Source organism: Heptranchias perlo, chromosome 38 (assembly GCF_035084215.1).
Source record: "Heptranchias perlo isolate sHepPer1 chromosome 38, sHepPer1.hap1, whole genome shotgun sequence".
NCBI classification, from domain to species: domain Eukaryota; kingdom Metazoa; phylum Chordata; class Chondrichthyes; order Hexanchiformes; family Hexanchidae; genus Heptranchias; species Heptranchias perlo.
In genome coordinates, this window is record NC_090362.1 from 8,009,912 (window position 1) to 8,037,042 (window position 27,131).

The window sequence follows — 27,131 nt, forward strand, 5'->3', positions numbered from 1 at the left end:
TGTGCAACAACCTTTTCATGTGGCACTTTATCAAATGCCTTTTGAAATCCAAGTAGACTACATCCACTGGTTCCCTTTTATCTACCTTGCTAGTTACAGCCTCATACTTTTGCAAATCTTTCAAGAGCTCTCATTGGCTGGCCATCTCTTAGCACTACTAAACAGGTGATCGTGATGCAGCTGGAAATCCCCTTGTGTTTGAGTGAATATCCTATCTTTTTGACTGCTTGCAGCTAAGGTCTGAATTTTGTGACTGTAGCATGTTAATTCTGCATCCATTTTAAATGCTGGGACTTTAGAATCTGTTGCATGATTTGTAAATCCTCATTAATTTTCTATCCCAGTCTCTACCTTTTTTTGGTCTGGTCTGTAACTTGCACCATTCTATAGTTTTTTGCCACATATTATTTTCCAAACTCTTGGCCTATACAATATAGAACTTTTTTTCTTCACCCTTTAGCTTGACAAGTTTTTTTGCTTCATTTTGGGCTCTTAATGCTTTCATAACCAATTCCACTCCTAGTTGCTGTTCTTCGACCTGCTTTTGTTTTTACTGCCCTACTTATTTATACTGCTTTGTCACAAGTCAGATCTTGTTCATGCAGAATAGGGAAGAAATGACAACAGGCAGTGTGCAAAGGCTTGGGTGTGAGCTATGAAAATGCTGCAGAGCCTAGAAAAATCAGACCAGAGGCAGCAGATGGCTATGTAGAGAACTTGGTAAACCCAAACTCCAGTAGGTAAAATATTTTGCTTTCCGGTGCACATGATCGAGAAGGCCTTGAACTGACTAGATACCCCAGGTAAAATACCCATTTCAACAATCAAGGACTTTGAGTTCAAGGCAAATTTTATTTGGGTGAAAATTGGAGGCATTTAAGATTGTTTAGGGACCTTATCCTAGAGTTTGAGAATGCAAGTTTACTGCAGAAAGCAATTTGAAAAAATAGAGACAAATTTGAGATTATACAATTAGTGTTCACAACATCATCTGAATTTTGTTATAACTTGATTAGCCTACATCTAGTATTTCTCACCACCGTTTCGAAATTGCTTTACCTGAGATGGAAGCCACTTTTGGAATCTTCCTTGGTTGCTCCAATTTATTGTCAAAGTATTGTTCCAGACATCCTCCAATAACTGTAGCTGGTTAGTGGCTGGAGGCTCCGCAGGAAGCAGCCCATCTGATACTGCTGCTAAACTTATTTTCACAAGTGAACTCTTCAGGAGATGGCTTTACTCCAAAGTAAGGACACTGTTTTTCCTTTCACCTCCTTAACCCCAAAATGCTGAGGTTAAGTGTAATGCCTGTATCACTCCTCTTAAACCCCACCATGGCTGAAATTAACATTGTCCCATATCTCAAATGATCTAGTTATGGTTCCTAGTCAAAAGTCAAGGGATTGAAGGGTTGCTTTAAGTTTATGGATCAGTTCAACACTAGGCAAGTACATTTACCAACTGAGGGCCTGCAAATCCTGTGACTGCTTAAAATGGTTTAAAAACCCCAGTAACATCTGCAGTATGGAACTGTTCTAATCTGCTTTCCTCTTTACAGTGCCCACTGCACTAGCTTCCTATTGCAGATTTTGATGCATGGCCAAGAATAGGTGAAATTGGAGGATCACTAGTGTACTTTTGCTTTTAGTACTGACCTTCAACTTATCCAGGCAAGTACAGTTGGTATGGTATCATGCAAAACTGGCTTCAGAAGGTGGCAAGTTGGTATAAATAGACTCTTAAACCCTCCTTGTCTTAGAGCCACCTGCATAAGTCAAACCATTGTAGTGACAAACTAAACCTTGTTTAAGGTTTATGACTAAACCTTAAGGTTTGTGCAAAATTGGTTTGTTGATGGAATACCAAACTTAGTTTTGTATTCTATACTAATGCATATCAGCTGCAGCTAGACTCCTGGAATACTGAAGCCTAAGTATAGGATTTGATCTGACAATTAGATTTTACCTGCATAGTGGAGAGAACTTGCAGGACATTGATCAACACCAACTTATCCAAGAACCTTCTCTCGTCATCACCAGTTTTATTGCTGTATTCATTCTTTCTCTAGAATTATAGCAATTTGGAAGGAAAAACAATAAAGGAATGGCCTTAAATAATGCTTGGCCATTTAGCAACTGTATTGACTTGATTTTCAAGCAGTGCTGTCCATTAATAATGGCTTATGTTTCAAAATGGCTTTTGTTACATTATGAATAGATGGGCTGAGGTGTAACTTGAAGACCAGTGGCTGGTGGAAAGACATTCTGAAAGGGTGTGCTTGTTGCAACAAAAAAGCTGCCTTCTCTTTGAAACTTTTGCACAGCTAAATCACTTCAAAACAAAGCAGACTTGTAAGGAACAATTGAATCATCTAGCTGGATATGTGGGGGTCAGGAGGTGGAAAAGAATAGGGTTTGGAGGAAATTGGATATCAGATGAGATTGCAGTGTGGTGATCATGAAAAGGACACTAACTTGAGCCAGGATGGGGGGCAAGAAATAGAACAAAGGCAACAACCCATGCATCGTATCAGAACAAGACTTGTGTAACCTCAACCCTCAATTCTCCATCTAGAAGCTGCTCAAGTGGGCAAGTCATCCCACAGACTAGTCAGGCTGTTTGATAGTTATACTCATCGTATCTATCTGCCAACATCCGATTCTTCCATTACTGGCTAGAATCACTAGAAGGAAGCACATTGGTGCATAGTCAGGTGGGATTGGCCCTAGGAGTTCTCAATATTGACTACAGATTTTGTGAAGTCTCATGATTTCAGGACAAATAAAGTTAAGAAAACCTGACGCTCATCTTTTTTTTCCCCCTCACTCACCACCCAAACTAATCAGTCTCTCGTGTTGAATGTCTTGGAGGAAGCACTGAGAGCAGAGAATGTTCTCCAGTTGTGGGAACTTCAATGTCCACCATTGTCTAGATAATGCCACCACTAACTGAGCTGGCAAAGTCCTGATGGGTGTAGCTGCTGAACTGAGCCTGCATTATCTGGTGAGGGAAACACTAAGGAGTAACACTTGACCATCCTTGTCAACCTACCTGTTGCAGACATGCCTGACCACAATTGCATTGGTCGGAGTGACCATGGAGTGGTCCTTGTAAAGTTAGTCTTTCTCCTAATTAAGGACACCCTCCATGTGATATGGCACTACCTCTACTAGGTGGGATGGATCTAGCTGCTCAATACCTGGTATGAGGTATTGTGTACCACAATTTTTAACCAATTGCCTAGCACATAGCTCTTGATCACCAAGCTGGGAGACCAACCTTAGTTCAGTGGTGTATAGAAGGGTGTGCCTGGAGCTGTTGCAGGCTTAGCTTAGAATGAAGTCTACCTAGTGAATCTAGCAGAACAGTTGAACTGCTTTGTAAACACAAAGCAGCAGGCTATAGACAGCTAAGTGATCAACTATTCGGTCAATGCAAAGCTCTCTAACCTTACCACAGCCAGTTGAGAATCTTGAACAACCAGGTAACGGGGAGGCTCCCTAAACATCTATCTTTAACTAAAGATGTGACTGAGACACAACTGAAGTGTTTGCAGATGTCTTCAGTGAAATGGGCTAAGTGGGTGATCCTACTTGGCCTTCTCAAGGTTCCCATCATGGATGTGTCCAGTTAATGTCACATGACAGCAGCTGAGTGCCATGGATATGAAGGCTATGGACCTAACAGCATCCCAACTGTAATGCTGACCATTTGTGCAACAGAGTTGACTGGCCTGCAGGTCACTGTTCCAGTACAGCTGTGACACCTGACAGGACCTACCTGGGCAATCTCCAATTCTAACAGCAAACTGCATATCTAGCCTGGCCAATTGTTGCCCATCAGTAAAATGAGCAACACCTCAGTAACCAGTTCACTGCTCAGTTTGAACTCCATTTGAACCACTTTGCTCTAGACATGGACATGAGCTGATTGTCAGGAGAGAATAGCTGCTTTTGATATCTGGCAACATTTCACCAGTATGCTGCTAAGAAGCACCAGCAAAACTGAGTTCAGAAGGAACACCCTGCAGTGGCTGGAGTCATATCTGACTCAAGTAGGTAATTGTAGTTGGCCTATCACTGAGCTCTTTGGGGATGTGTACTCAGTTCAGTCATCTTCAGCTGCTTCATCAGTGATCTTCCCTTTGTCATAAGGTTTGCAGTGGGGCCAGTTCACTTACAATTCTACAATGTCCAACTGTACTGATGATGGGGCAGGACCTGGACAACATGCAGGCTTGGGCTGACAAGTGGCAAGTAACATTTGTGCCTGGCAATGACCAGCTCCAAGGAAAATCCTAAGCATCTAATCTTCAGAATCAACATGTTGGTCACTATTGACCAAAAATTTAGTCAGTCACATGTACAGTGGCTATAAGGGTAGTGCCTGGCTACTCTGGTAGGTGGCTCACCACCTGACCCCCTTCTGACTAGCCTTGAAGATTGAGGATTCAGAGTGGGCTGCAATACTCACCAGTTGGGTGCAAGTACCATACACTAAAGCTTAATCATCCAGGACAAAACACTTCACTTGATCACTCCTACCACAGGACTTCATATGCACGCCCAAAATCACTGATGCACTGGCTGCAATATGTACTACAGAATGCACTATAGCAACTCGAGGTTACTTTGACCGTACCGCTCTTCCTTGTGCCATCTAATACTGAAGGACGATCAGCAATGCCACCTGCCAGTCACATACCATCCTGACTTGGACGTATGTTGTCTTTCATCACTGGGCCAAGATCCTGGAATTCCCTATGTAATTCCAGCAGAGAACAATTGATTGCAGTGGCTCAAAGTGGCACCTCAAGACAGCTCGGGATGGACAATAAATGACTAGCCACTGTTGCCCACATCCTGAGATTTTTAAAATGCATAAAAGAAAAGGTAGACACCAGGGCCAAAGGGAAAAAAAAGCAAATCCACAATAAGATGCTTATGCACAAATCCTTGTAGCATTTGGAACAAGATGCCAAGAAAGGAGACTTAGCAGGGAACATGTAGGAATATCAAACATGACTGACTCCAAGGTAACAAGTACAATATGGGTATAGAATTTTAGAAAAATAAGACCAAAAAAGAGCTGGTATACCCCTATCTTGGACATGTGGAATTTACAGAATGCACCACTTGGTTAAACTTTAGTTGGGGAGGGGGTGGGGGGGGGGATAGAAGATGAAGACATCAGGGATATGCTCCAGAACAGTCAGCATAAGTAAGACTTTCATAAGTGAATTCAGAAATGGTTATTTTAATGGACAACTTCTATCAACTAAGTATAAATTGGGACTATCCAATGGTATGGTGTCAGTTGGTAAATGTAATTCACGACTGCTGTCAGAAGCCAGGCAAGGCAGTGCATATGTTGACCTGGTGGCTAGGTGACCCTGCCAACTTGCTGTGAACTTGCATTCTCTCTCCTCCTACCCCCACCTTCACTATGGTGCAAGAAAGTAAGTTATATGATCATCCAAGTAGAATTTATGGCTTTCTGATTAGTCTTGGATAGATTAAAGGGCTTTCAAGCCACGAGGATAGATAATTTGAGAACTGAGATTTGAAGTCAAATAGTAAGAGGTACCATTTGAGTGGAAATGGATTAACATGCTGGCTGTGCTCTTTTATATGGATCAGAAACATGTACCATCCAGTGCAATCCAAAAGCTCAGATGTTCCAGTGTAGATGCCTGTGAGGGCTCTTTATCAAAATGAATACCTATTTACTTTGGAGAGCATAGATGCCACCATTATGTCTGGGAGCTAAGATGAGTCTACATTGGCCACATTTTGATTGCTTGATATGCTGATCCCGAAGCTGATGTGAAATTGGAAGCTGAGGGATAAGATGATGCAGCTGAAGTGTACTTGTATCTACAGGAGCTGGAGATAAAAGCCCAAGACTGGTTGGTTTCTGCCTTATGTGCCTCAGTGGCACAGGAAGAATGCTAAGATGGGAATGGAAGATCTAGAAAATTATTTCAAACTAATGGCAAGGACTGAAGTTCAAACCAGTTAAAGTGAAACTTGAGACCGATGCTAAGACATTGTTCAATATTCAACACATCGCATCTAGTTCTAGGTAGGTAGGGAAGCTAGATTAAACAAGGCAGAAGGAATAGAAGGATGTGTTGGTAGGGTGGGAGGAGGCTCATGTGGAGCATAAACCTGTTGGGCCAAATGGCCCATTTCTGTGCTGTACATTCTTAATTGTTTGTAATGGAGGTGTGAATCTTAGAATTATTTCAAATTATTCAACATTATGATCGGGCCTTGGATGGATGAATTAAGATGGGCTGAACAAACTGCTTGAGAGAAATACAAATGCAGACAGCCAGGATTGAAGTCTATACAAACTCTGGGCTGGAGGCCTTGGGACTGCACACAGTTAACTACAAGAATATCTCTCAATGGTAGGTTGGGGGTTGGAAGTAAAGGTTCCAGACTATGTTGAAAGCCAGTCCTTTGCGTAAACGAAATTAATTGTTGTCTGTGAAGTGACAGTTGCAATCCGTAAAGTTATTTTGGCTCAAATCTAATGAACATGTAATTCCCACCTGAATGAGGGAACATAAATAATTCACCACTTTATGTTCAAGTTGGTGGTAGTCTTAGCAGACTGCCTGGATCATTGGAAGTGGGTACAACCTTAGAATGTCTTGAATTGTTCAGAAGCTGAATGTTCATCTAGATGGGCTACAAGGTAATAAATTCTGTTGGGAACATTGTGCTGAATGGAGTGAATTCACAACTATAATTTTGAGGAAGCTCGTAGTCTTGATTTTTGATTGGGATGGTGAAATAAGGGGATAATCTGACAGGAGTACTGTCTGGCTGACCCAGGTGTCTGGTGCAGCAACTGCATTTGTTCATTGAGTTCAGAGGTATTGGAACTGGGAGGTTGTATGTATTTTCCCTACTTATTAAACAGATTGCTGCCAGATCACTTTGATCTATCCCCCTAAATTTGTCTGAAATCCAGAGGAAATAGGTTTTTTTTGAATAAAGTGGGGGGCACTAGGTCTCCGCTAGAGTTTGAGTCTCCTGCTCGGAAGTTGGTCAGATACTGGTGTTTGCACTCAGCTTGTGACTTCCCATCTTCAGACCCTGCAGGAATACTTGTATTTCAAGAATCTTCCAAAGGGGTGTTTGTTTTCTTCCATCAGATGCATGGCCTGAATTACAACAGGCAGCTCTGACATTTTTAATTGTAGGGAATATCTGTGTGTCTGCTAGAGTTGTCTGTCTTCTACCAGGACAAGGTATGGAATTTGGTTGCTTCTAGCAGGTGTGCTCTCCTGGCTGAGGTGGTGGCTATTTTGGCTTAAATCCTTTGTAACCTCCAACAGCATGTGCTGGGCCTGGGTGATATGGTTGAAGAATCCTTATTGTAAAACAAATCAGTCAGGGACATACTGGGTGGCAGTGGCGCAGGAAGGATGTTAGCAGAGGCGCTCGCTGTTTTGAAATGTTCTGCCAAAGTCATCGAGGAACTGAAATCCAAATTTGGCCCTGACTTGTAGGTGTCAGGTGAGTGGAGCAATTCAATCCAGTCTATTCCCTGTGCAGATTGAGATCATTAGAGGCCCTACCACCTCCCTTGAGAACCTTTTGCCTTGCAACTTGAGCCCTAAATTCCCACTTCCATTCTGCTTGGAGTCATTTCCTATGTAGGTTGCTGGTGCACACTTTGTTGTGGCATAATATCTTGCCTGCAGGCAGAGGTAAGTATTCTCAATGGAAGTCCTGTATTTGAGGATCCTCCCCAGTACCACTGGGGACCTGGAGTGGAGTGTCTACATGGCTCAATGGTCTCTTGGGCCACTTCACTGACACTCAGGCTAATTTAGAGGTTGCAACCCCTTTTTCATTACCTGGAAGGTGGCTCCTCAATATTGAGTTATATTTTACCCAGTCCCACTTCATCTTTTGTCACCCAGTGTGCCGGGGAGGGGGCTTGAGCAGGACCTCCTGGTGGGTTTGCTCCTGAGCCTGGCTTAAAGTGCTGTTCCTGAGGCTCAGGATATGTAGGAGCTGCAGGCAGGGTTGTTCTGACTGCTTGCTGCTCTTTCAAGACCTTTTATGTGACTGGATGGTCTAGGAACAAGATCGTGTATGTTTGAAGCCTTCCACAACAAGTGGGTATTGCTGGATACAGTTTGCATTATCAACAGTGAGAACCAGAACATCTATCTAAGATGTTGGTTTGAATAGGCTGTTTGTAAAAGTGGTGTCCTCTTGAACATGTGTTTTTGTCCTGATGGCATTGGGCGTACCATGTGGAGAACAGTTGGGAGTTTATGGAGGATGGGAGACTAGCAGGGTGTTAATGGCCAAGTCTAGAGGTGACCAAGGCATTGACAATTGGGTATTCCTGCCTTGTTTTGATTTGGCTGTTTAAATTTGGTCAGTGTCTGATTCTTGTAACAAGCTTATCTCTACAATGTTGAAGTGTTGATTAATAACTAAAACTTGATGGTGTTACTGGTTTTTTACATTGTATGCTTATGCTTTAAATTTGAGTGGGATATTCAGAATTGATTTATCTCATTTTCTACAAACCTATAAAGTGCTGTTATATTCAAAATGAAGGGCCCAGGAACAAGTATGTTTGACACTGCCTAGAATTAGTTCAGATTAGAATGGACTCTATGGTAAATTCAAGAGCAATATGTGTTTGAAAAGTTTTAACTAAGGTAGTCCTTTTTATAATTTTTGTATACTGTTAAATCCAATCCTGGATGAGTTGCAGCTTCCCAATGATTAACTGGAGGAAAACTGATACAATCACCATCCCTCACCACAAACTCTGCACTCTCAACCTATTCCATTGCTGTCTATGGCCACTGTCTTGGGTTGCACCAGACTGTTGGTAACTTCAGCATCTGACTTAACCCTGAGCTTCTAACCCCCACAGCCCATCAGAGTGCCAACATTCCTATCTGTTATTGCCTGCCTCTGCCTCAGTATCTGCTGAAACCTTTGAAGACTGTCACATGCAGACTCAACAATGCCAATGCTCACATCTTTCACCCTCCATAAACTTCAAGCTCCTCCAAAACTTTGCTCTATCCTGTACCAAATCCCACTTGTTCATCACTCAGAGCTGTGCTCTCAGTCCTGCATTGGCTCCTGGTCTCTTAAAACCTCATTTTAAAATGATGATCCTTATGTTTAAATCCCTTCATGGCCTCACCCCTCCCTACTTCTAACCTTCTCCAGCAACAGTGTCTGATCATGCTTCTGTGAAGTGCCGTGGGATATTTTTCTACATTAAAAGTGCCATATAAATGCAAGTTTTTTTTCTACTGTCTTAAATTAAAATCTTTTTTTCAACTTCAAGCTAGGTCTGAAAGTGTAATCTTCAAAGATGGAAGAAGTCCAGTAGCTAAAAGTAGTAAGATTTTCTGTTATCCTGGTTGCACTACCAAAAGTTTCTCGTTCTCAAGCACAGGATAGATTGGAGGGTTTGGAAGTTGGAACTGGCCAATAAAAATGATTTGACAATATAAGGTTTGAAATAATTGTGAACAAGTGTAGAAAAGACCCAAAAATGTAGAAGGCATGTACAAGGGTTTCAGCAGGGAGGGGTTTCGGTTCAAGTTGCGGCAAGCAAATTCAAACTTGGGACCTTCCTGGTCTGCTGTGCAGTACAGTACTGTGCCAACAGTGGTTTGAAGTGTATGCTTAATTTAGTGCCTTGCATTTCAGTAAAGGTAGAACCAGTGAGGCTTTTGCTAACCTAGGCAGCTTTGACAATGACTAGGGATTGTGGCAATACAAGACGTGGGGCATGCACATCTAATGCAGTGAATATAAATATTGGCACACTTCTGTAGGTACAAACCAGTATGCTATTCAACAAATTCATTGGGGAGGTTGCTGTTCAGGTGAGCTAACTTCGACTTCATGAGTAAAGAATCTAGAACATCAATTTGGTACTCGATATAAAATTGAGAACTAGTTCATTCTTTTTCCAGTGGAAAGGGAGGATAGGATATTTGACCATGGTCAACTACTTAACAGAGCACAAATGTTGCTTATTGGCTTTCTTAAGTGCTTAAACAGGATCTGGAACAGGTCCTGGGTCATATTAGGTGTTAGTATGGCTGTGGTAGCACACTCCTGAGTCAGAAGGTTGCGGGTGTTCAAGTCCTATGTTAAAGATTTCAGCAAAACATCTAGGCTGACACGCTAGTGAATTACTTAAGTGCTGCACTGTTGGGAGGTGCTCTTTTGGATGAGATGTTAAACAGAGGCCTTTTTTCTCCCTCAAGTGGATATAAAAGGTCCCATGGCACTATTTTGAAGAGCAGGAGAGTTCTGTGTCCTGGCCAACATTTATCCCTAAATCAGCAACACAAAAATCGATGAGTTTGTTATCTCGTTGCTGATTGTGGGACCTTGCTGTGTGCAAATTGGCTGCAATGTATCTGACGTTACAACAGTGACTACTCTTCAGAAGTATTTAATTGGCTGTGAAGTGCTTGGAATGTTTGTGGAAGGCACTATAAATGCAAGTTCTTGCTTTCTTTCTCAGTTAGCCTTTCTGCAACAAGTGTAGTGGAGTTGTTCTGATCAGTGATCTCTTTCTGGAGATTTGACATTAAATATGAAAAGTTGGCACTTCTGACACAGTACACTTGTGAACAGCCATCTGAGTACCTCCAGCCTTGTCTCCATGATCTTGAGTAGTGATGGTCTTGCTGGGCTCTTCTTTCTATTCTGGATGCCATGAATTAATGGAGTGGGGGAGGGAATAAAATGAGGTGTCTCCCAATTGTTTACTAAGCATCTACATCTGTTTTTCTTGATAAAGCATTGTCATGGGCTTTTGCCTGAAATTCTGATTTCCTTGGTTGCAGTACATTTGGCAGCAATCTTAGCACTTTAATTGAAAAATGGCATTTGTCAGCAGAAAGGTGATGAGCTCCTGATTCTTAGCTTCTGTTGAATTTGTGAATGGTCTCGATCACAAAGCTGAACATAAATGCTACTTTGATAGAACTGTTCAAGCTAGCTATGCTAAATGATCAAGGGCCAGGGAGACATCGATTTTATTAGCTTTTTTTAGACTGATTTTTCAGCTAGGTTGATACTGAAATTATTGAAAAGCTACTCCAATGCTAGGAATAGTTTTGTAATCCTAGACTAAATGCAGTTTTACAATGTTAATTGTAACCAGTATGGCTGACATATGGCTAAGTATGTGGAGTTGGTGACAGTTAGCAGAATGGATAGCAAGTTAGCTATAAAACAGAAGAGTAGGGGTTAAGGGTAGCTACTCAGACTGGCAAAAGGTGGGAAGTGGTTTCCTACAGTGATCAATGCTGGGACCACTGTTTACAATTTACATTAACGATAGGGAATCGGAAGCATTATTTCACGATTTGCAGACGACACCAACTTGAGTAGTTAATGCAAAGGAAGAATGTCACAATGCAAGAGGACATTAATAAACTTGCAGAATGGGTGTGTAATTGGCAAATGAATTTCAATTATAGGTAAGTGTGAAGTGGTGCATTTTGGTAGGAAGAATGCGGTCACATGCTGCTTGGATAATGAATCTAGACTGGATAGAAGAGCAAAGGATCTAAAAGTAGTGATGCAGGTTAATGTTAAAGGCAAACCAAGCACTTGGGTTCATTTCTAGAGGGATAGAATTGAAAAGCAGAAGTTAAGTTAAACTTGTATAGAATCTTGCTTAGAGTACAATTCTGATCTCCATATTGTAGAAAGGATATAGAGGCAGTGGAGAGGGTGCAAAATAATTCATATGGATGATACCAGAACTGAGGATATCCTTATCTGGAAAGGCTGAACAGGCTGGGACTTTTTCTCAAGAAAAGAGAAAGCTGAGCAGTGACCTTGTTGAGGTCTTTAAGATTGTTAGGGTAAATGGGGAAAATTTTCCCACTAGTTCAAAATTGGAGGTCATAAATGATATTCACCAATAAATCAAATGGGGAATTCAGGAGAAACTTCTTTACCCAAAGGGTGGTAATGTGGAATATGCTATCACGAGGAGTAATTGAGGAAAATAAGATAGATGCATTTAAGGGGAAGCTAGATAAGTACATGAGGGAGAAAGGAATGGGAGGATATCCTGATTGGGAGGGAGGAGGCTCATGTGGAGCATGGGGATGTTCGCTGATTGCAGTGTGTTCAGTTCCATTCGCAACCCCTCAAATAATGAAGCCGTCTGAGCCTGGATGCAGCAAGACCTGGACAACATCCAGGCTTGGGCTCATAAGTGGCAAGTAACATTTGTGCCCGGCAATGACCATCTCTGACGAGAGAACCTAACCACCCCCCCTTGACATTCAACTGATTACCATCGTCGAATCCCTCACCATTGACCAGAAACTTAACTGGACCAGCCATATAAATACTGTGGCTACAAAAGCAGGTCAGAGGCTGGGTATTCTGTGGCAAGTGACTCACCTCCTGACTCCCCAAAGCCTTTCCATCATCTACAAGGCACAAGTCAGGAGTGTGATGGAATACTCTCCACTTGCCTGGATGAGTGCAGCTCCAACAACACTTGAAGCTCAACACCATCCAGGACAAAGCAGCCTGCTTGATTGGCACCCCATCCACCACCCTAAACATTCACTCCCTTCACCACTGGCGCACAGTGGCTGCAGTGTGTACCATCCACAGGATGCACTGCAGCAACTCGCCAAGGCTTCTTCGACAGCACCTCCCAAACCCGCGACCTCTCCACCTAGAAGGACAAGAGCAGCAGGTACATGGGATCAACCCCACTTGCACGTTCCCCTCCAAGTCACACACTCCCAACTTGGAAATATATCGCCGTTCCTTCATCGTCGCTGGGTCAAAATCCTGGAACTCCCTTCCTAACAGCACTGTGGGAGAACCTTCACCACACGGACTGCAGCGGTTCAAGAAGACGGCTCACCACCACCTTCAAGGGTAATTAGGGATGGGCAATAAATGCTGGCCTTGCCAGCGATGCCCACATCCCGTGAACAAATTTTTAAAAAAAAACAGTTGGGCCGAAAGGCCGGTTTGTACTGTAGTTTTGATGTAACTACTTCGTGTACCCTCTTGAATTTTCCCTATATTGTCCTCCTGTGCCACATCTGTTCCAACTATGTTTAAGCTTGCAATCCTACAAGCATTCCTTTTTGGTCTCCCTTTTCCCACTTCATTTTGTGTCTCATGGTTTGTTGCCTATTGCTTCTCTGGTGCCAGGGTAAAGGACATCCCTGAACATTTTGCGGGCAGAAGGGACAGCCAGAAGTCTGGTTCCAACATGGACTACATGTCCTAGGTGGAAAAAGGTTGAGGTCCTACAGAGTTTTAGGATCTAGTGAGGAAGTTGAAGAGCAGGACCTCCAGGTAGTAATCTCTGGATCAGATTTGGGGGGGGTGGAGGGTGTAAATGTGAGGCAGACTAAGTTGGTTTCAGAATGCATGTGTAAATGCACAAAGCATGGTAAGTAAGGTTGGTGAGCTGCAGGCAGAAATAGCCACGTGGGAATGATAGTGGCAATAAGTGACCTGTCTCAAACAAGGAAGAATGGGCACTTAATATTCCTGACTACAATGTATTCAGGAGATAGGAAAGGAATAAAGGAAGTTGGCAGTATTGATACAGCATTGTCTTTTTGTGTTCAAATACAGTCTATTTCCTTAGAATTAAAGAACCACAGAGGAGCTATTATGCTGGTGGGTGTACATTATAGGCTGCATTATTACACTGGTGGGTGTATAAATAGTGGGAAGGAGATGGAGGAGCAAATTGTAAGATGCAAGAATAGAGTAATGGACTTTAATTATCCTAATATAAACACACAATATGAAGGGCAAAGAGGGAAGAAATTCCTGAAGTGTGTACAAGAAAACTTTGTTTCCAGCCCACTGAGGAAGGATGCTCTGCTGGATCTTTGGGATGAAGTGGATCATGTTTCAGTGGAGGAGCATTTAGGAAACAGTAATCACAATATTAGGTTAGAGTAGTTATGGAAAAGGACAAGGAAAAATCAAATGTGAAAATACTTAACTGGAGGAGGACTAATTTGAGTTGAAAAGGGATCTGGCCCAGGTGGATTGGAATCAAAATTGGTAGGTAAAACAGTAAATGAGCATTTGGAAGCCTTAAGAGGAGATAATTCAGGAACGGACTAGAAACATTCCCACAAGGGGGAAAGGATGGGTGTCCAAAGCTGGAGCTTCCTGGATGACTAAAGATATTAAAATGAAACAAAGGAGGTTTCTGTAAGGTTTATAATGCAGTAGAGAGCCAGGCTGAATACAGAAGTAGAGGAGATCCAAAGGGAATAAGGGGCAGAGAATGAGAAATTAGTGGCTAACAAAAGGGAACCCAAAAGTCTCTTATAAACATACAAATAGTAAAAGGGCAGTCAAAGGAAGGGTGGTCCTGATTTAGGGACAAAGAGACCTTGTGGAGGCAGAGGGCATAGCTGAGGCACTAATTGAATATTTCATATCTGTCTTCACTAGAGAAGAGGATGCTGCCATTGTAGCAGTAAAGGAGGAGGTAGTAGTGCTATTGGATAATATAAAGAGGAGGTACTTTTTAAAAGTTGGCAGTGCTCAAAGTAGAAAATTCATCCAGTTTGGATAGGATGTATCCTTGGTTGCCGAAGTGAATGGAAATTAGAGGCTGTGACCATAATCTTCCAATCCTCCTTTGACATGAGGACAGTACCAGAGGATTGCAAGTGTTACACCCCTGTTCAAAACAAGGAGTGATAAACCAGCAATTACAGGCCAGTTAGCCTAATGCTGGTGGTGGGGAAACTGAGACTAATCCAGCACAAAATTAGTTGGCACTTGGAAAAGTATGGGCTAATAAATGAAAGGTTGGCACCCATTGATTTGTTAAAGGGAAAATAGTTTGACTTGATTTTAGGGTTGATGTGTATATGGACTTTCAAAAGGCATTTGATAAATTGCCACCATAATAGAATCTTTTGGATGAAGTGTTAAACAGAGGCCCTGTCTGCCCTCATAGCATGGGACCTTTTATCCACCTCAGAGCAGGGGAATTCTCCCTGGTGTCCTAGGCCAATATTTATCCCTGAACAAATCACAAAGCAGATTAGTCTCCATTATCACGTTGTTTGTGGGACCTTGCTATGCCCAAATTGGCTGCTGCGATTCCTACATTACAACAGTGACTACAGTACAAAAGTATTTAATTGGCTGTAAAGTGCTTTGGGATGTCCTGTGGTTGTGAAAGGTGCTATATAAGTGCAAGTTCTTTAAGCAAGATTGAAGGGGCAGTGTGGATACAAAATTTGCTGAGGGGCAGGAAGCAGAGTAGTGAACAGTTCTTTTTCAGACTAGAGGGAAGTATGCAGTGGTGTTCCCTAGGGGTCGGTATTGGAACCATAGGACCATAGGAACATAGAAAATAGGAATAGGCCATTTGGCCCTTCGAGCCTGCTCCGCCATTCAATATGATCATGGCTGATCCTCTATCTCCATACCATATTCCTGCTCTCCCCATACCCCTTGATGCCTTCTGTGTTTAGAAATCTTTCGAGCTCCTTCAATATAGTCAGTGACTTGGCCTCCACAGCCTTCTGTGGTAGAGAATTCCACAGGTTCACCACCCTCTGAGTGAAGAAATTTCTCCTCATCCCAGTCCTAAATGTCCTACCCTGTATCCTGAGACTGTGACCCCTCGTTCTGGACCCCCCCCCCCCAGCCAGGGGACACATCCTGCATCCAGTCTGTTTAGCCCTGTCAGAATTTTATGTTTCAATGAGATCCCCTCATTCTTCTAAGCTTGAGTGAATACAGGCCAAGTCGACCCAATCTCTCCTCATACGACAGTCCTGCCATCCCAGGAATCAGTCTCGTGAACCTTTGCTGCACTCCCTCTATGGCAAGTATATCCTTGGGTAAGGGGGCCAAAACTGCACACAATATTCTAAGTGTGGTCACAAAGGCCCTATATAACTGCAGTAAGACATCCTTGCTGCTGTACTCAAATCCTCTTGCACTGAAGGCCAACATACCATTTGCCTTCCTAACTGTTTGCTGTACCTGCATGTTTGCTTTTAGTGACTGGTGTACAAGGACACCCAGGTCCCTTTTGTAAATCAACATTCCCCATTGTATCACCATTTAAATAATACTCTGCCTTTCTGTTTTTCCTTCTGAAGTGGATAACTTCATTTATCTACATTTATACTGCATCAGTATGTATTTGCCCACTCACTCAACTTGTCTAAATTGCCTTGAAGCCTCTTTGCATCCTCATCACAACTTGCAATCCCACCTAGTTTTGTCGTCCGCCAGCTTGGAAATATTACACTTGGTTCCCTCATCCAAATCGTTGATCTATATTGTGAATAGCTGGGGCCCAAGCACTGATCCTTCTGGTACCCCACTAGTCACTGCCTGCCACCCCAAAAAAGACCCATTTATTCTGTTTCCTGTCTGTTAACCAATTTTCAATCCATGCCAGTATATTATCCCCAATCCCATGTGCTTTAATTTTGAACACTAACCTCTTATGTGGGACTTTATCAAAGGCCTTCTGAAAATCCAAATACACCACATCCACTGGTTCTCCCTTATCTATTCTACCAGTTACATCCTCATAAAACTCCCAGTAGGTTTGTCAAACATGATTTCCCTTTCATAAATCCATGTTGACTTTGTCTAATCCCGTTGATATTTTCTAAGTGTCCTGTTATCACATCCTTTATAATAGACTTCAGCATTTTCCCTACGATTGATGTTTTAACTGGTTTGTAGTTCCCTGTTTTCTCTTTTTTAAATAGTGCAGTTACATTTGCTACCCTCCGATCTGCAGGAACTGTTCCATAATCTATATAGAATTTTGGAAGATGACAACTAATGCATCCACTATTTACATGGCTACCTCTCTTAGTAATCTGCATCCCAGAGTATCAGGCCCTGGGGATTTATCAGCTTTCAGTCCCATTAATTTCTCCAGCACTTTTTTACTAATACTCATTTCCTCTAATTCCTCCTTCTCACTAGTCCCTTGGTTCCCTAGCATTTCTGGAAAGTTATTTGTCCTCTTCCATGAAGACAGAACCAAAGTATTTCTTTAATTGCTCTGCAATTTCCTTGTTCCCCATTATAAACTAATATCCACTGCTTTTTGATATAAATTAATGACCTGGACTTGAGTATAATTCAAAGTTGGCAGGTGTGACAAAACTCTGGTATGTAGTGAACAATGTGGAGGATAGTAACAGACTTCTGGAGGACATTAGACTTAAGGCATATGAAATTTAATGTGGAGAAGTGCGAAGTAATACATTTTGGTAGGAAGAATGAGGGAGACAATATAAACTAAATGGTACAATTTTTAAAGGCGGAGTACAGGAACAGACATGGGGTTGTATGTACACATCTTTAAAGTGGAAGGACAAGTTGAGAGCTTTTTTAAAGGAAAAAAGCATATGGGATCCTGGGCTTAATAGCACAGGTTCACCACCCTCTGAGTGAAGAAATTTCTCCTCATCCCAGTCCTAAATGTCCTACCCTGTATCCTGAGACTGTGACCCCTCGTTCTGGACCCCCCCCCCCCCAGCCAGGGGACACATCCTGCATCCAGTCTGTTTAGCCCTGTCAGAATTTTATGTTTCAATGAGATCCCCTCATTCTTCTAAGCTTGAGTGAATACAGGCCAAGTCGACCCAATCTCTCCTCATACGACAGTCCTGCCATCCCAGGAATCAGTCTCGTGAACCTTTGCTGCACTCCCTCTATGGCAAGTATATCCTTGGGTAAGGGGGCCAAAACTGCACACAATATTCTAAGTGTGGTCACAAAGGCCCTATATAACTGCAGTAAGACATCAACAAGGAAGTTATGATAAACCTTTATACAACACTGGATAGGCCTTAGCTGGAGCACTACCCAGAATTGAACACATTTTAGGAAGGATGTCAAGGCCTTGGAGGATGCAGAAGAGATTTACTAGAATGGTACCAGGGTTGAGGGACTTCAGTTACATGGATCGATTGGAGAAGCTGGGATGTTCTCTGAGCAGAGAAGGTTAAGGGGAGATTTAAGAGATTTTCAAAATCATGAAGTGGTTTGATAGAATAAATAAGGAGAATCTGTTCCCAATGGCAGAAGGGTCTGTAACCAGAGGACACAGATTTAAGATAACTGCAAGAACCAGGGGAGATTAATTTTTATGATCTGGAATGCAGAGTCTGAAAGGGTGGTGGATGTAGATTCAATAATAACTTCCAAAAGAGAACGGGATAAATATTAAGGGGGAAAAATTACAGGGCTATTGGGGAAGAGCAGGGAGTGGGACTAATTGGATAGGTCTTTAAAAGAGCAGGCATCTCCATGCTACATCATTCTGATTTTATAGGTGGAGTTGATGCAACTTTCTATTAGCGGAAAACTGTCATTAAAGGCCAGTTTTTGCAGCCAATGGAAAATGCAGGATCATTTGAGACCATCAGAAAATTGGAAGAGTGCCTCCTGCCAGGTGAACTCATCTGCAACTCTTGACTTCACCAAGGTGAGCAAATCTGCCTGTAGTATCTTCCCCCACCCCCACAAAAAATTCACTTGACTCGCACTCCTGCAAATAGAAGACCTTTTTGTTTTCATGAAGGATTAGTTTCCTGATCAGCCCAATAACCAGCTAATTTATGTAGCAGTGCTTTAAATGGCAACCTGTTGACACATGCTGAGCAGTCAGAATTGCAGGCTGCTCAGTCTCCAATTTGGTGCAGGGTAAATGGTACGAATAGTCTACCAGGGAAGTGGTGCATTGCCTTTCTTTGGTTCATTGCTTACTGCTGCACTTGCTTCAGTTTGAAGTTAATTTTGTGAATTGCAGTTTTTTCCATTTGTAAATATCATACCTCTACGATCTCAGACTTTGATTTTGAACAAACTGACAGGACCAAAATCGTAAATTCCACTGCAATCTGAAGCCAGGAAACACATTACAACTTTCTCCCAGTAAAATAAAAGCCATACTCGTGATGGCTAGCTTCCTGGAAGTTTCTAGAGCAATGCCTGACTGTGTGGCTGTATGGAATATAGCTGAATAGGTTTCTTTAAATTTCCATCCAGGCTTAATTCTTGGGTGGTAGGAAGTGTCTTTCCTCAAGGTGGCGTCAGTATCTTGTACATAGAAGGTAATTGTGATGAGCAGAGCCAAGTCAGGCACCGTTTCCAAGTTGAAGTAAACAGACTGTGTGCTAGCAGAATTGTTCAGCTTGTTCTGCATTTGCTGATTCAGGGCTGTAGCCAGCAGTTGGAGGTAATCCAGGACCAAGTATTATTGAAGGGGGAGGAGAATGTGGTGGCGCAACTGTTAACAGTATAGTTTGAGCTGCCTGCTCACTGTCACCAGAGCTGCAAGCTGGTTTTTAATACAAGGATTCTTGCAATCCTCAAACAAACAGTCCAAGATCGACTTGGAGTGAAGTTTCAAGGAATGTTTTAATTTCTTGCACAGAGAAGTGATGTAATTCACAGGAGTGTGTGAGTGCATCAGCAGTTCAGTCACATGCTGGACTAGTCACTGATGCAGCCCAAGATACATGGCAGTTTTATAGGGCACAGTCGCAGGTTAGAAGCTGGACAGATGGGATGCAACTAAGTGTAATCTTAAAACATTTTTAATCTCTTCCTCTGCAGATTTGAACAAAAGTGACGCAGGAACTAGCAGCAGGATGCTGTTTCCCACATCTGCACAGGATTCATCCCGAGGCCTCCCAGACACTTTGGACCTATGCTTGGGCCTCCAGTCCCTGAGTCTGACAGGGTGGGACCGACCGTGGAGCACCCAGGACTCTGATACTGCATTACAGCCCAGTTCATCATCGGGTAAGTGCAGCATTAATTTATTCCTGATGCCACTAGGGGTAGGTATTATGAAACCAGATTTAAATAAACTGCTTAATGTGTTTGTTCAGAACCTACTAGAGCAATCCTAATTCAGTGTTCGGCCAATTGATTAAAAAAAATCTAAGAGGACCAGGCTGAAAAGTGTGGCTTTTTTCCCTTCAATTTATGTAATGCTGCAGTGTCCAGAATTATCCCATTTGCTGTGATGCAGAGTTAAATTTTAAGCAATTTGCTTTAGGTCACTGTCTATAAACTTGCATCAGCTGCTTTGTATAACAATATATATCCAGAATCTCTTCAGAATTTCTGTACAGTAGTCCAGCCTGTATATATATTAAAAACACTTGGTCACATTGGCAGCCAGTGAATTTGGTAAGCTCTGTGATGCAAACTTTGTTTTTTAACCATTGGATTGTATTAACATGCATTGAATAAAAAAAAAGACCATGCAGCTAAATTGATTTTTTTTGGGATGTGATTAATTCTTGTCTCCACAAGGTGGACTACTCCTTAAAGCTACAGCCCTAATGTAACTAGGGGGTTTGCCAAAATCTAACTTCCTGCAGCATTAAGATGTGGGATTTTGTGGAAACTGCCAATGCCCAGAATTAATGCCTTCAGAATACTGAAAGGAACCTTGATACACCAGAGGCAAATAGAAACTGGTACATGTCTCTCCTTTCCCATTATGGGTCTTTCACTCCTGGCTTCAACTGTAGTGCTATTGCCAGAAGTCTGGGAATGTCTAAAAAAATTTTTTATTTGCTCATGGGATGTGGGAGTCACTGGCAAGGCCAACATTTATTGCTCATCCCTAATTGCCCTTGAACCACTGCAGTCCGTGTGGTGAAGGTTCTCCCACAGTGCTGTTAGGAAGGGAGGTCCAGGATTTTAACCCAGCGACATTGAAGGAACGGCAATATATTTCCAAGTCGGGATGTTGCAGACTATGCCACTGTAGCTATCTGTTGTTTTACAGTTTGGCTGGTTTGTAGTCAATATTGATTGTTTTTGAATAGCCTTCATCACTTCAACATTAATGCGGAATCACAACTCCAGCTGTATCCAGGAGGTCCTAATGGGATTTCCTGAGCTTGAGGTTAGAAGCTCAGGAAAATAGTGCAACTTTCCTTGCCATGCACCAATCTCATCTCTCAATTTAGAAATGGTATAGAATTGCTTTAGCTTGAAGTGGTTGTTACCAGTGTATATACCCTGCTGTATTTTCAAAGATGGCTAATGTATCAAATGAGAGATCTTGGTAGCTAGAAATAACTTACTAGTTCCCAATTGTCAGCACTGGTTTCTAACATTAAATATGGAGCTCTGTGGTTGAGACTGAAACTTATTACTAAAGTAACTAAGATTTATTTCAAACTGAAGTTGGTAAAGTGAGATTTTATATGGCTTTTCTGCTTGAGACTTTTCAGTTCTGAGATCTGATCTGCAGTGTTGAAGATTCTAATTATTACACATCTTTCTGTTCAAGAAAACTAAAGTTAATACCTGTTGCTGGATTCAAATAATATACCTGCACTAAAGGGCAAATTTCCATTGCCCAGACTGCAACCAGTGTGTTTCTGTGTCTAGAGTTTGAGCTGATGTGCTAGTTGCCTTTTCTTCTGAATATTTGGCTACTGGAGGCATCCAGAATCTTCTCCCACTCAAGTTTCTATTCTAAAACTTTCAATAATTGTAGTAAATTTGAAGCACCAAGATGGCAGAGGTGATTCATTTTGTCGTCTTTGACTAGCATTGTTCCTGGAATGCTCATGGATGCCTTATGGATAGCATTTTGTAGCTTTGGCCAAGGCTACTGATCTTGTTAATTGCAGGGAGGTCACTAAGTCCCAGTGGCATTTGGTACTGTCCATTATAATACATTGGTCATGCTTTGTGGCCTTTTTTCTAGGTCAGCTGGATGTCTGACATGTACACTTTAATTTCCAAACTAAGCTATTTAGAAATCCAGTTCAAACTGGATTACTTATCTAAGGGCAGTAATGGTGGCTGACAGACTGCAGTAATCCAGCAGGTTCATCTGATTCAAGAAGGATGGATTTATTCATTGATTCCCATACTATCTTTAACTAGTTCTGCTGAGAAGCTCTTACCAGGTTAACTGATTCCAGTGGATTTAAAGAATGTCTGGGTGAATGTTGCTATTTTTTTCTAAGGTTCAGTTTTCAGCATCCCAGCTAGCAGTATTATATTCCCTTCAGCCTTTTTCTACTACCAAAGTATTGATCAAATTCCTATGTCATTGCAGCAGATTTAAATTGGACCTGAGGCATGAAAGTGCTTCAAATAGATATAGTTTGACCACTGCAGTGGTTTGAACTGCAATCGTGCAACTCTCCAGTACAATACAGCTTGGTCTCCTTTTTCAGCTGGAAATGAAGCGGGTCATGATGGGCCAAAAGCTTTTCTCATGCAATGCTGCCCCAAAAGAACAATTAAGTTACTGCTGACTGGTGGAAGCCATCTTTTGGCCCTACTGTTCAACTTAATCATGTGATTCCCTTCAGCTAAATACTTTACCCTGGTCTCTGTTTTACTGCAGATAGATCTATGCTCCCAACATAGGCTTGCTGACTGGCCTGTTGGGTATATTTTCCCCACTGTTCTACCTATATTAAGAAACCTATTGGCTATGAAGTAACATACTACAGCTGTTTGAGGACATCCTTGTCTATCCATGTAACCTGAATGGATTCATACATCTTTCCCAAAGATGACATTGGACTTGGTAAGCGTGGATGATGGATTTTGGCAGCTGGAGTCATCCCTCCCATCTTATTTTTGTTTTGGAGAATAACAAAGTAGTATGTGGAGGATGTCTTGGGGGTGGGGGGGGGGGGGGGGAGCAAACCTACTTTGTTGGGTAATCACCCAAATGGAAAACATTCTTTCCTTTATACTGCTAGCAATAGCTGGACTTGACAAAGTGCTCATTGCAGCAATAGAAGTGGCATGACAAAGAAAGGTGCTTCTTCACTGTATATAAACATATGGTCATGCCTTTGTTTCCTTCTGGGTGGCCATGGCATGTTCCAAAATCTGGAGGGTACTGGATGTAGATCATAGAAAGATAACTTTCCCTCTGTTACTCAGTCTCTTTTTTTGGCCACTTATCTTGAAGTCATTGATTTACTGATACGGAGTCACAGATCATAGAAACTGCCCAGCAATCCCCTGTCCAAGTAGCCATTTGGTATACAGTAAATATTAGTGTAGTGTGAACTGCAACTGACTATAACTGTTCTTCCTGATATCTACACCATTCAAGCATAGTACTAGATAGCAATTCCCATTTTCCAGCTTGAGATTGAGGCCAATTATGGCACCTTCTATTGTAACCCTGGCTGAAATTTACTGACTTGCACAGGGATCAAACAAGTGTTCTGTGCTGCCTTTATGAAACAAGCCATTAGGAGTTGTTGATTCCCATTTGAGCACGAGTTTCACCTTTTCATGGATATAGTTCCTTTTCTCCTATCCGAACCATCCCAAATGCTATCTGAAATTGCTTTATTTTCCCATTCGATTTTACATGTGCATCATATCTTGCCATTAATCTTGAGATTTGCCCATATGATTTTTTTCTGAAATTGGTGAAGGTTTGCTAAGTGAACCTAGATGACCTAACTTTCATACTGATGCTTATGGGTAAAATGAACCGTTCACTTGTGTAAATATACTAACTGAGTTTAGTGGATGCCAGAAGGAAATTTTTCATAGCTACTTGTGCTGGTCAAGTGAACTTCAGAATGCTACTAGCATCACTTAACTGCCAAATAAGCTTAAAACTCAAGCCTCAACTCTTCTATTTAAGTAGGCAGAAAGTAAATTGGTATTTTTGGCATTGGTAATCTAGCATTCCACTGCAAATGCTAGATTGCTTTAGTGAAGGGTTTTGCAATTTAAGTACAAAATAAGACACCTACAATTGAACTGGTGAACTGTTAAGTAATTGAGTTGTGCTAAAACTTGCTGTGAGGCACTACAATTATGTAGAAGTAGTAATCTGATTTACTTTGTAGCCATAATGGGTTTGCTCCCAATTGCAGCACAATTTAATGCCAAAAGCATAAATGTTGCTCTACATTCGGATATATTCTCTAATTTGTAGGGGAAATCTTTTTTAAACCCCCTGAATTTCAGTTTACTACCTGATGCACTTCAATACTGTGCTGGATAGAAGATCTGAAATTATAGCACTGAAGGAGGCAATTTGGCCCAATGCATTTGTATTGGTGCTAGTTCTTGAATTTGAGCTGTCTACTCTAACACACTTGTTCCCCTTTTTAATATTCCCTACATGTCAATTTTCCAACCCTCAAATTTCTTCCAACTATTCCTTGTTCTGGTGATTAGTTCATGCCCCCATGTTAGTTTGCTATCTAGTAATAGTTACTGTTTACTCAACTTTCTAGATCAAGGAATTTTTGATCTGAATTTTTCCCCAAATTTTTTAGAAGAATAATTCCCTCTGAAGCTCCTTAAGTGTTGATGTGGATTGTGGCCACTGCTAAAAGTCTTGACTGACTTTTTGTGAGCACGTGTCTACTCGGGAGCACTAACCTATGTGCTAATGTTATGACATCATATAGTCCTTAGTGTAAGGAAGAACTTTTTTATTCATTTATGGGATGTGGGCATTGCTGGCAAGACCAGCATTTATTGCCCATCCCTAATTGCCCTTGAGAAGGTGGTGGTGAGCCGCTGCCTTGAACTGCTGCAGTCCGTGTGGTGAAGGTTCTCCCACAGTGCTGTTAGGAAGGGAGTTCCAGGATTTTGACCCAGCGATGAAGGAACGGCGATATATTTCCAAGTCGGGATGGTGTGTGACTTGGAGGGGAACGTGCGGGTGGTATTGTTCCCATGTACCTGCTGCCCTTGTCCTTCTAGGTGGTAGAGGTCGTGGGTTTGGGAGGTGCTGTCTAAGAAGCCTTCGAGTTGCTGCAGTGCATCCTGTGGATGGTGCACACTGCAGCCATAGTGCACCGGTGGTGAAGGGAGTGAATGAATGTTTAGGGTGGTGGATGCCTATCAATCAGGCTGCATTGTCCTGGATGAGTGCAGCTCCAACAACACTCAAGTGGAGAGTATTCCATCACCCTCCTGACTTGTGCCTTGTAGATGGTGGAAAGGCTTTGGGGAGTCATTACCGCAGAATACCCAGCCTCTGACCTCTTGTAGCTGACTGCCATGTTTGTAACTTTACACACCTAACTGCTACTGCAAGCTTCTTTGGAACATTGTGGTCAACTCTAGGCTTTTGTGACAGTTGGAGGGACCAGTACAACCTTGTTTTGAAGGCCAGTGAGATCCTATTGATCTATTTAGTCTGAGCCAGTGACAGACTCAATTAATAGCTGTAGAGGAGTTGCATCACTTTTTTCTCTTCTTTCCGCCCCCCCCCCCCCCCACTTCTTATTACAGACCAACAAATGCTGTTTTTTTGGTCTGAAGTATTGTAAGTTAATTTGGTTGTAAAAAAAACCCTGGATTAATGATCTTGGTTGATTTAAGCTCTGGATTCCTTGCTGCAGTCAATTGCCAAAATGAGTTCTTGGTACAGCCAGTAAGTCTGCCTTTTGGCTGCACTCCATAATTTGGGGGAACTGACTACATTGTAGATTTGAAACAGTCTATAAAAATGCCTTTTGGATTAAGTGGGTCAGTTTCAGGCTAGCTGCTGGAGTTGGTCCCTCCATGTTCCACTGCATTGTCCAACCCAGCACCGGAAGGGAGGGAAATGACTGGGTAATATAAAAACACTGAAGATGTGAAGAGTTTTTTAAAAAGGACTGGGTGAAGGTTTTAAGTTTAATGAATTGGGTGACTGGGAGCCAATGGAAGTTGAGTAGACTTAATTTGAGCAGGACTGAAGTCTGGAAAAGGATACAGCCAACTGTGTTTGGACCAGTTGGAGTTTGATAGATGGGAGGCAGAGTATTAATCAAGTTTAGAGGTGACAATATGGAAAAGGATTTCAGCAGTGCAGGGACTGATGCAGGCTGCAGTGGTGGAAATGAGCAGCCTTCCTAATGGGTGGGAGAGATTTGTCATTGGTTCAGCTTAAATGTGGCTGTGAAGAGGGAACAGTTTATGGCAGGAGCCAAAAACAAGGGTACTTCTGACTAATTGCTACATGTCAGATAGGCAGTCTGATGACAGAACTGGTCAGGTTCAAGAAATGGGAGAGGTAGAGCTGGGTGTTGTGAGCGGATGTGTGGAAACTGCTGCCTGCAGATGTACAGGGGCTCCGATCATTGAGCAGCTCTGGCAGGGTGGGAAGAGAAGCCAGTGCTGGAAATGTATTTGCTATACTCGGGAACTGTGAAAGGGCAGTTCCACAGAGCAGTTGAAGTGGAGGATGGCATGATTGATTGATTGTCAAGAACTGTGATCAATGACCAGGCAGAATGTTGCAGTCAGGATGTCATTTGACCTGGGTCAGGACAGTTTCTTGTGCTATGAACAGGTTAGAAGCTGGATTGGGAGTGATCCAGTCAATTTCCAACAGATGAGTTGGAAGGAAATTGTTCTAAGCTGATCTCTTCACAGCAGCCATCTGCTTGATTCCCTTCCCTTATCTATTACTCTTGGCATTCATGCTAGCTGATAATGGCTCCCTTTCAAATCAGTGTTTCATCTACAATTAATGCGTACATTGAAATAACTTTTTTCCCCACTTGCAGTTTTAGGCTTGCTCACTAACCCCCTGAGTGCTCAGCTGACTAGAACAGCAGTTGGGTTCCCATCACTGGAACCAATAGGATCAAATTATGTCGACCAGTTTGCATCATCTTTGCCAAAGCGACTGGACAGCCGTTCGGTGTTGGACTCTCGTTCAAGCAGCCCATCTGACTCTGACACAAGTGGTATCAGCTCTGGCTCTGATCCCCTTTCTGAGCTAATGGTAAGATATTTCTTCAATTTCAGAATCTAGATTGATGCTGTAGTTGTACACTTTAACCTGCCACATAACAAATTCACTAGCATTGTTAATACTAGTATAATGTTGCACCTTAAGATGGACTAGCTTGTAAGTGGCCACTGGAAGTTGATGTGCTTGACAGCTACCCTCCCTTGCCTAGGATATGGATCACTGCTCCACCTGGAGCAGGTGATGTACTCCTATCTTTACTCCCTATACAGTGAAGTTAGTGAATAGATCTTGTATAAGACTCCCTTCCTAGTACTTTTTTCAGCCTCCAGTAGAAGCTGATCACTGTACACCAGCCTTTGGAGGGAGAG

At 42.2% G+C, this 27,131-nt stretch overlaps 1 protein-coding gene across 4 annotated transcripts in view; it reads left to right on the plus strand.

The window, feature by feature from the left end:
• The window catches only part of LOC137304702 (cytoplasmic polyadenylation element-binding protein 1-like), a 55,932-nt gene that overhangs the window by 14,469 nt on the left and 14,332 nt on the right, over positions 1 to 27,131 (plus strand). For 3 of the 4 annotated variants that reach the window (XM_067973369.1, XM_067973370.1, XM_067973371.1), the window contains exons 3-4: positions 19,656 to 19,844; positions 26,573 to 26,793. In XM_067973369.1, coding sequence (XP_067829470.1) covers positions 19,656 to 19,844; positions 26,573 to 26,793 — 410 coding nt within the window. Of the gene's footprint in view, positions 1 to 19,209; positions 19,276 to 19,655; positions 19,845 to 26,572; positions 26,794 to 27,131 lie in introns of those variants that run through there. The other variant, XM_067973372.1, reaches the window with a different exon arrangement.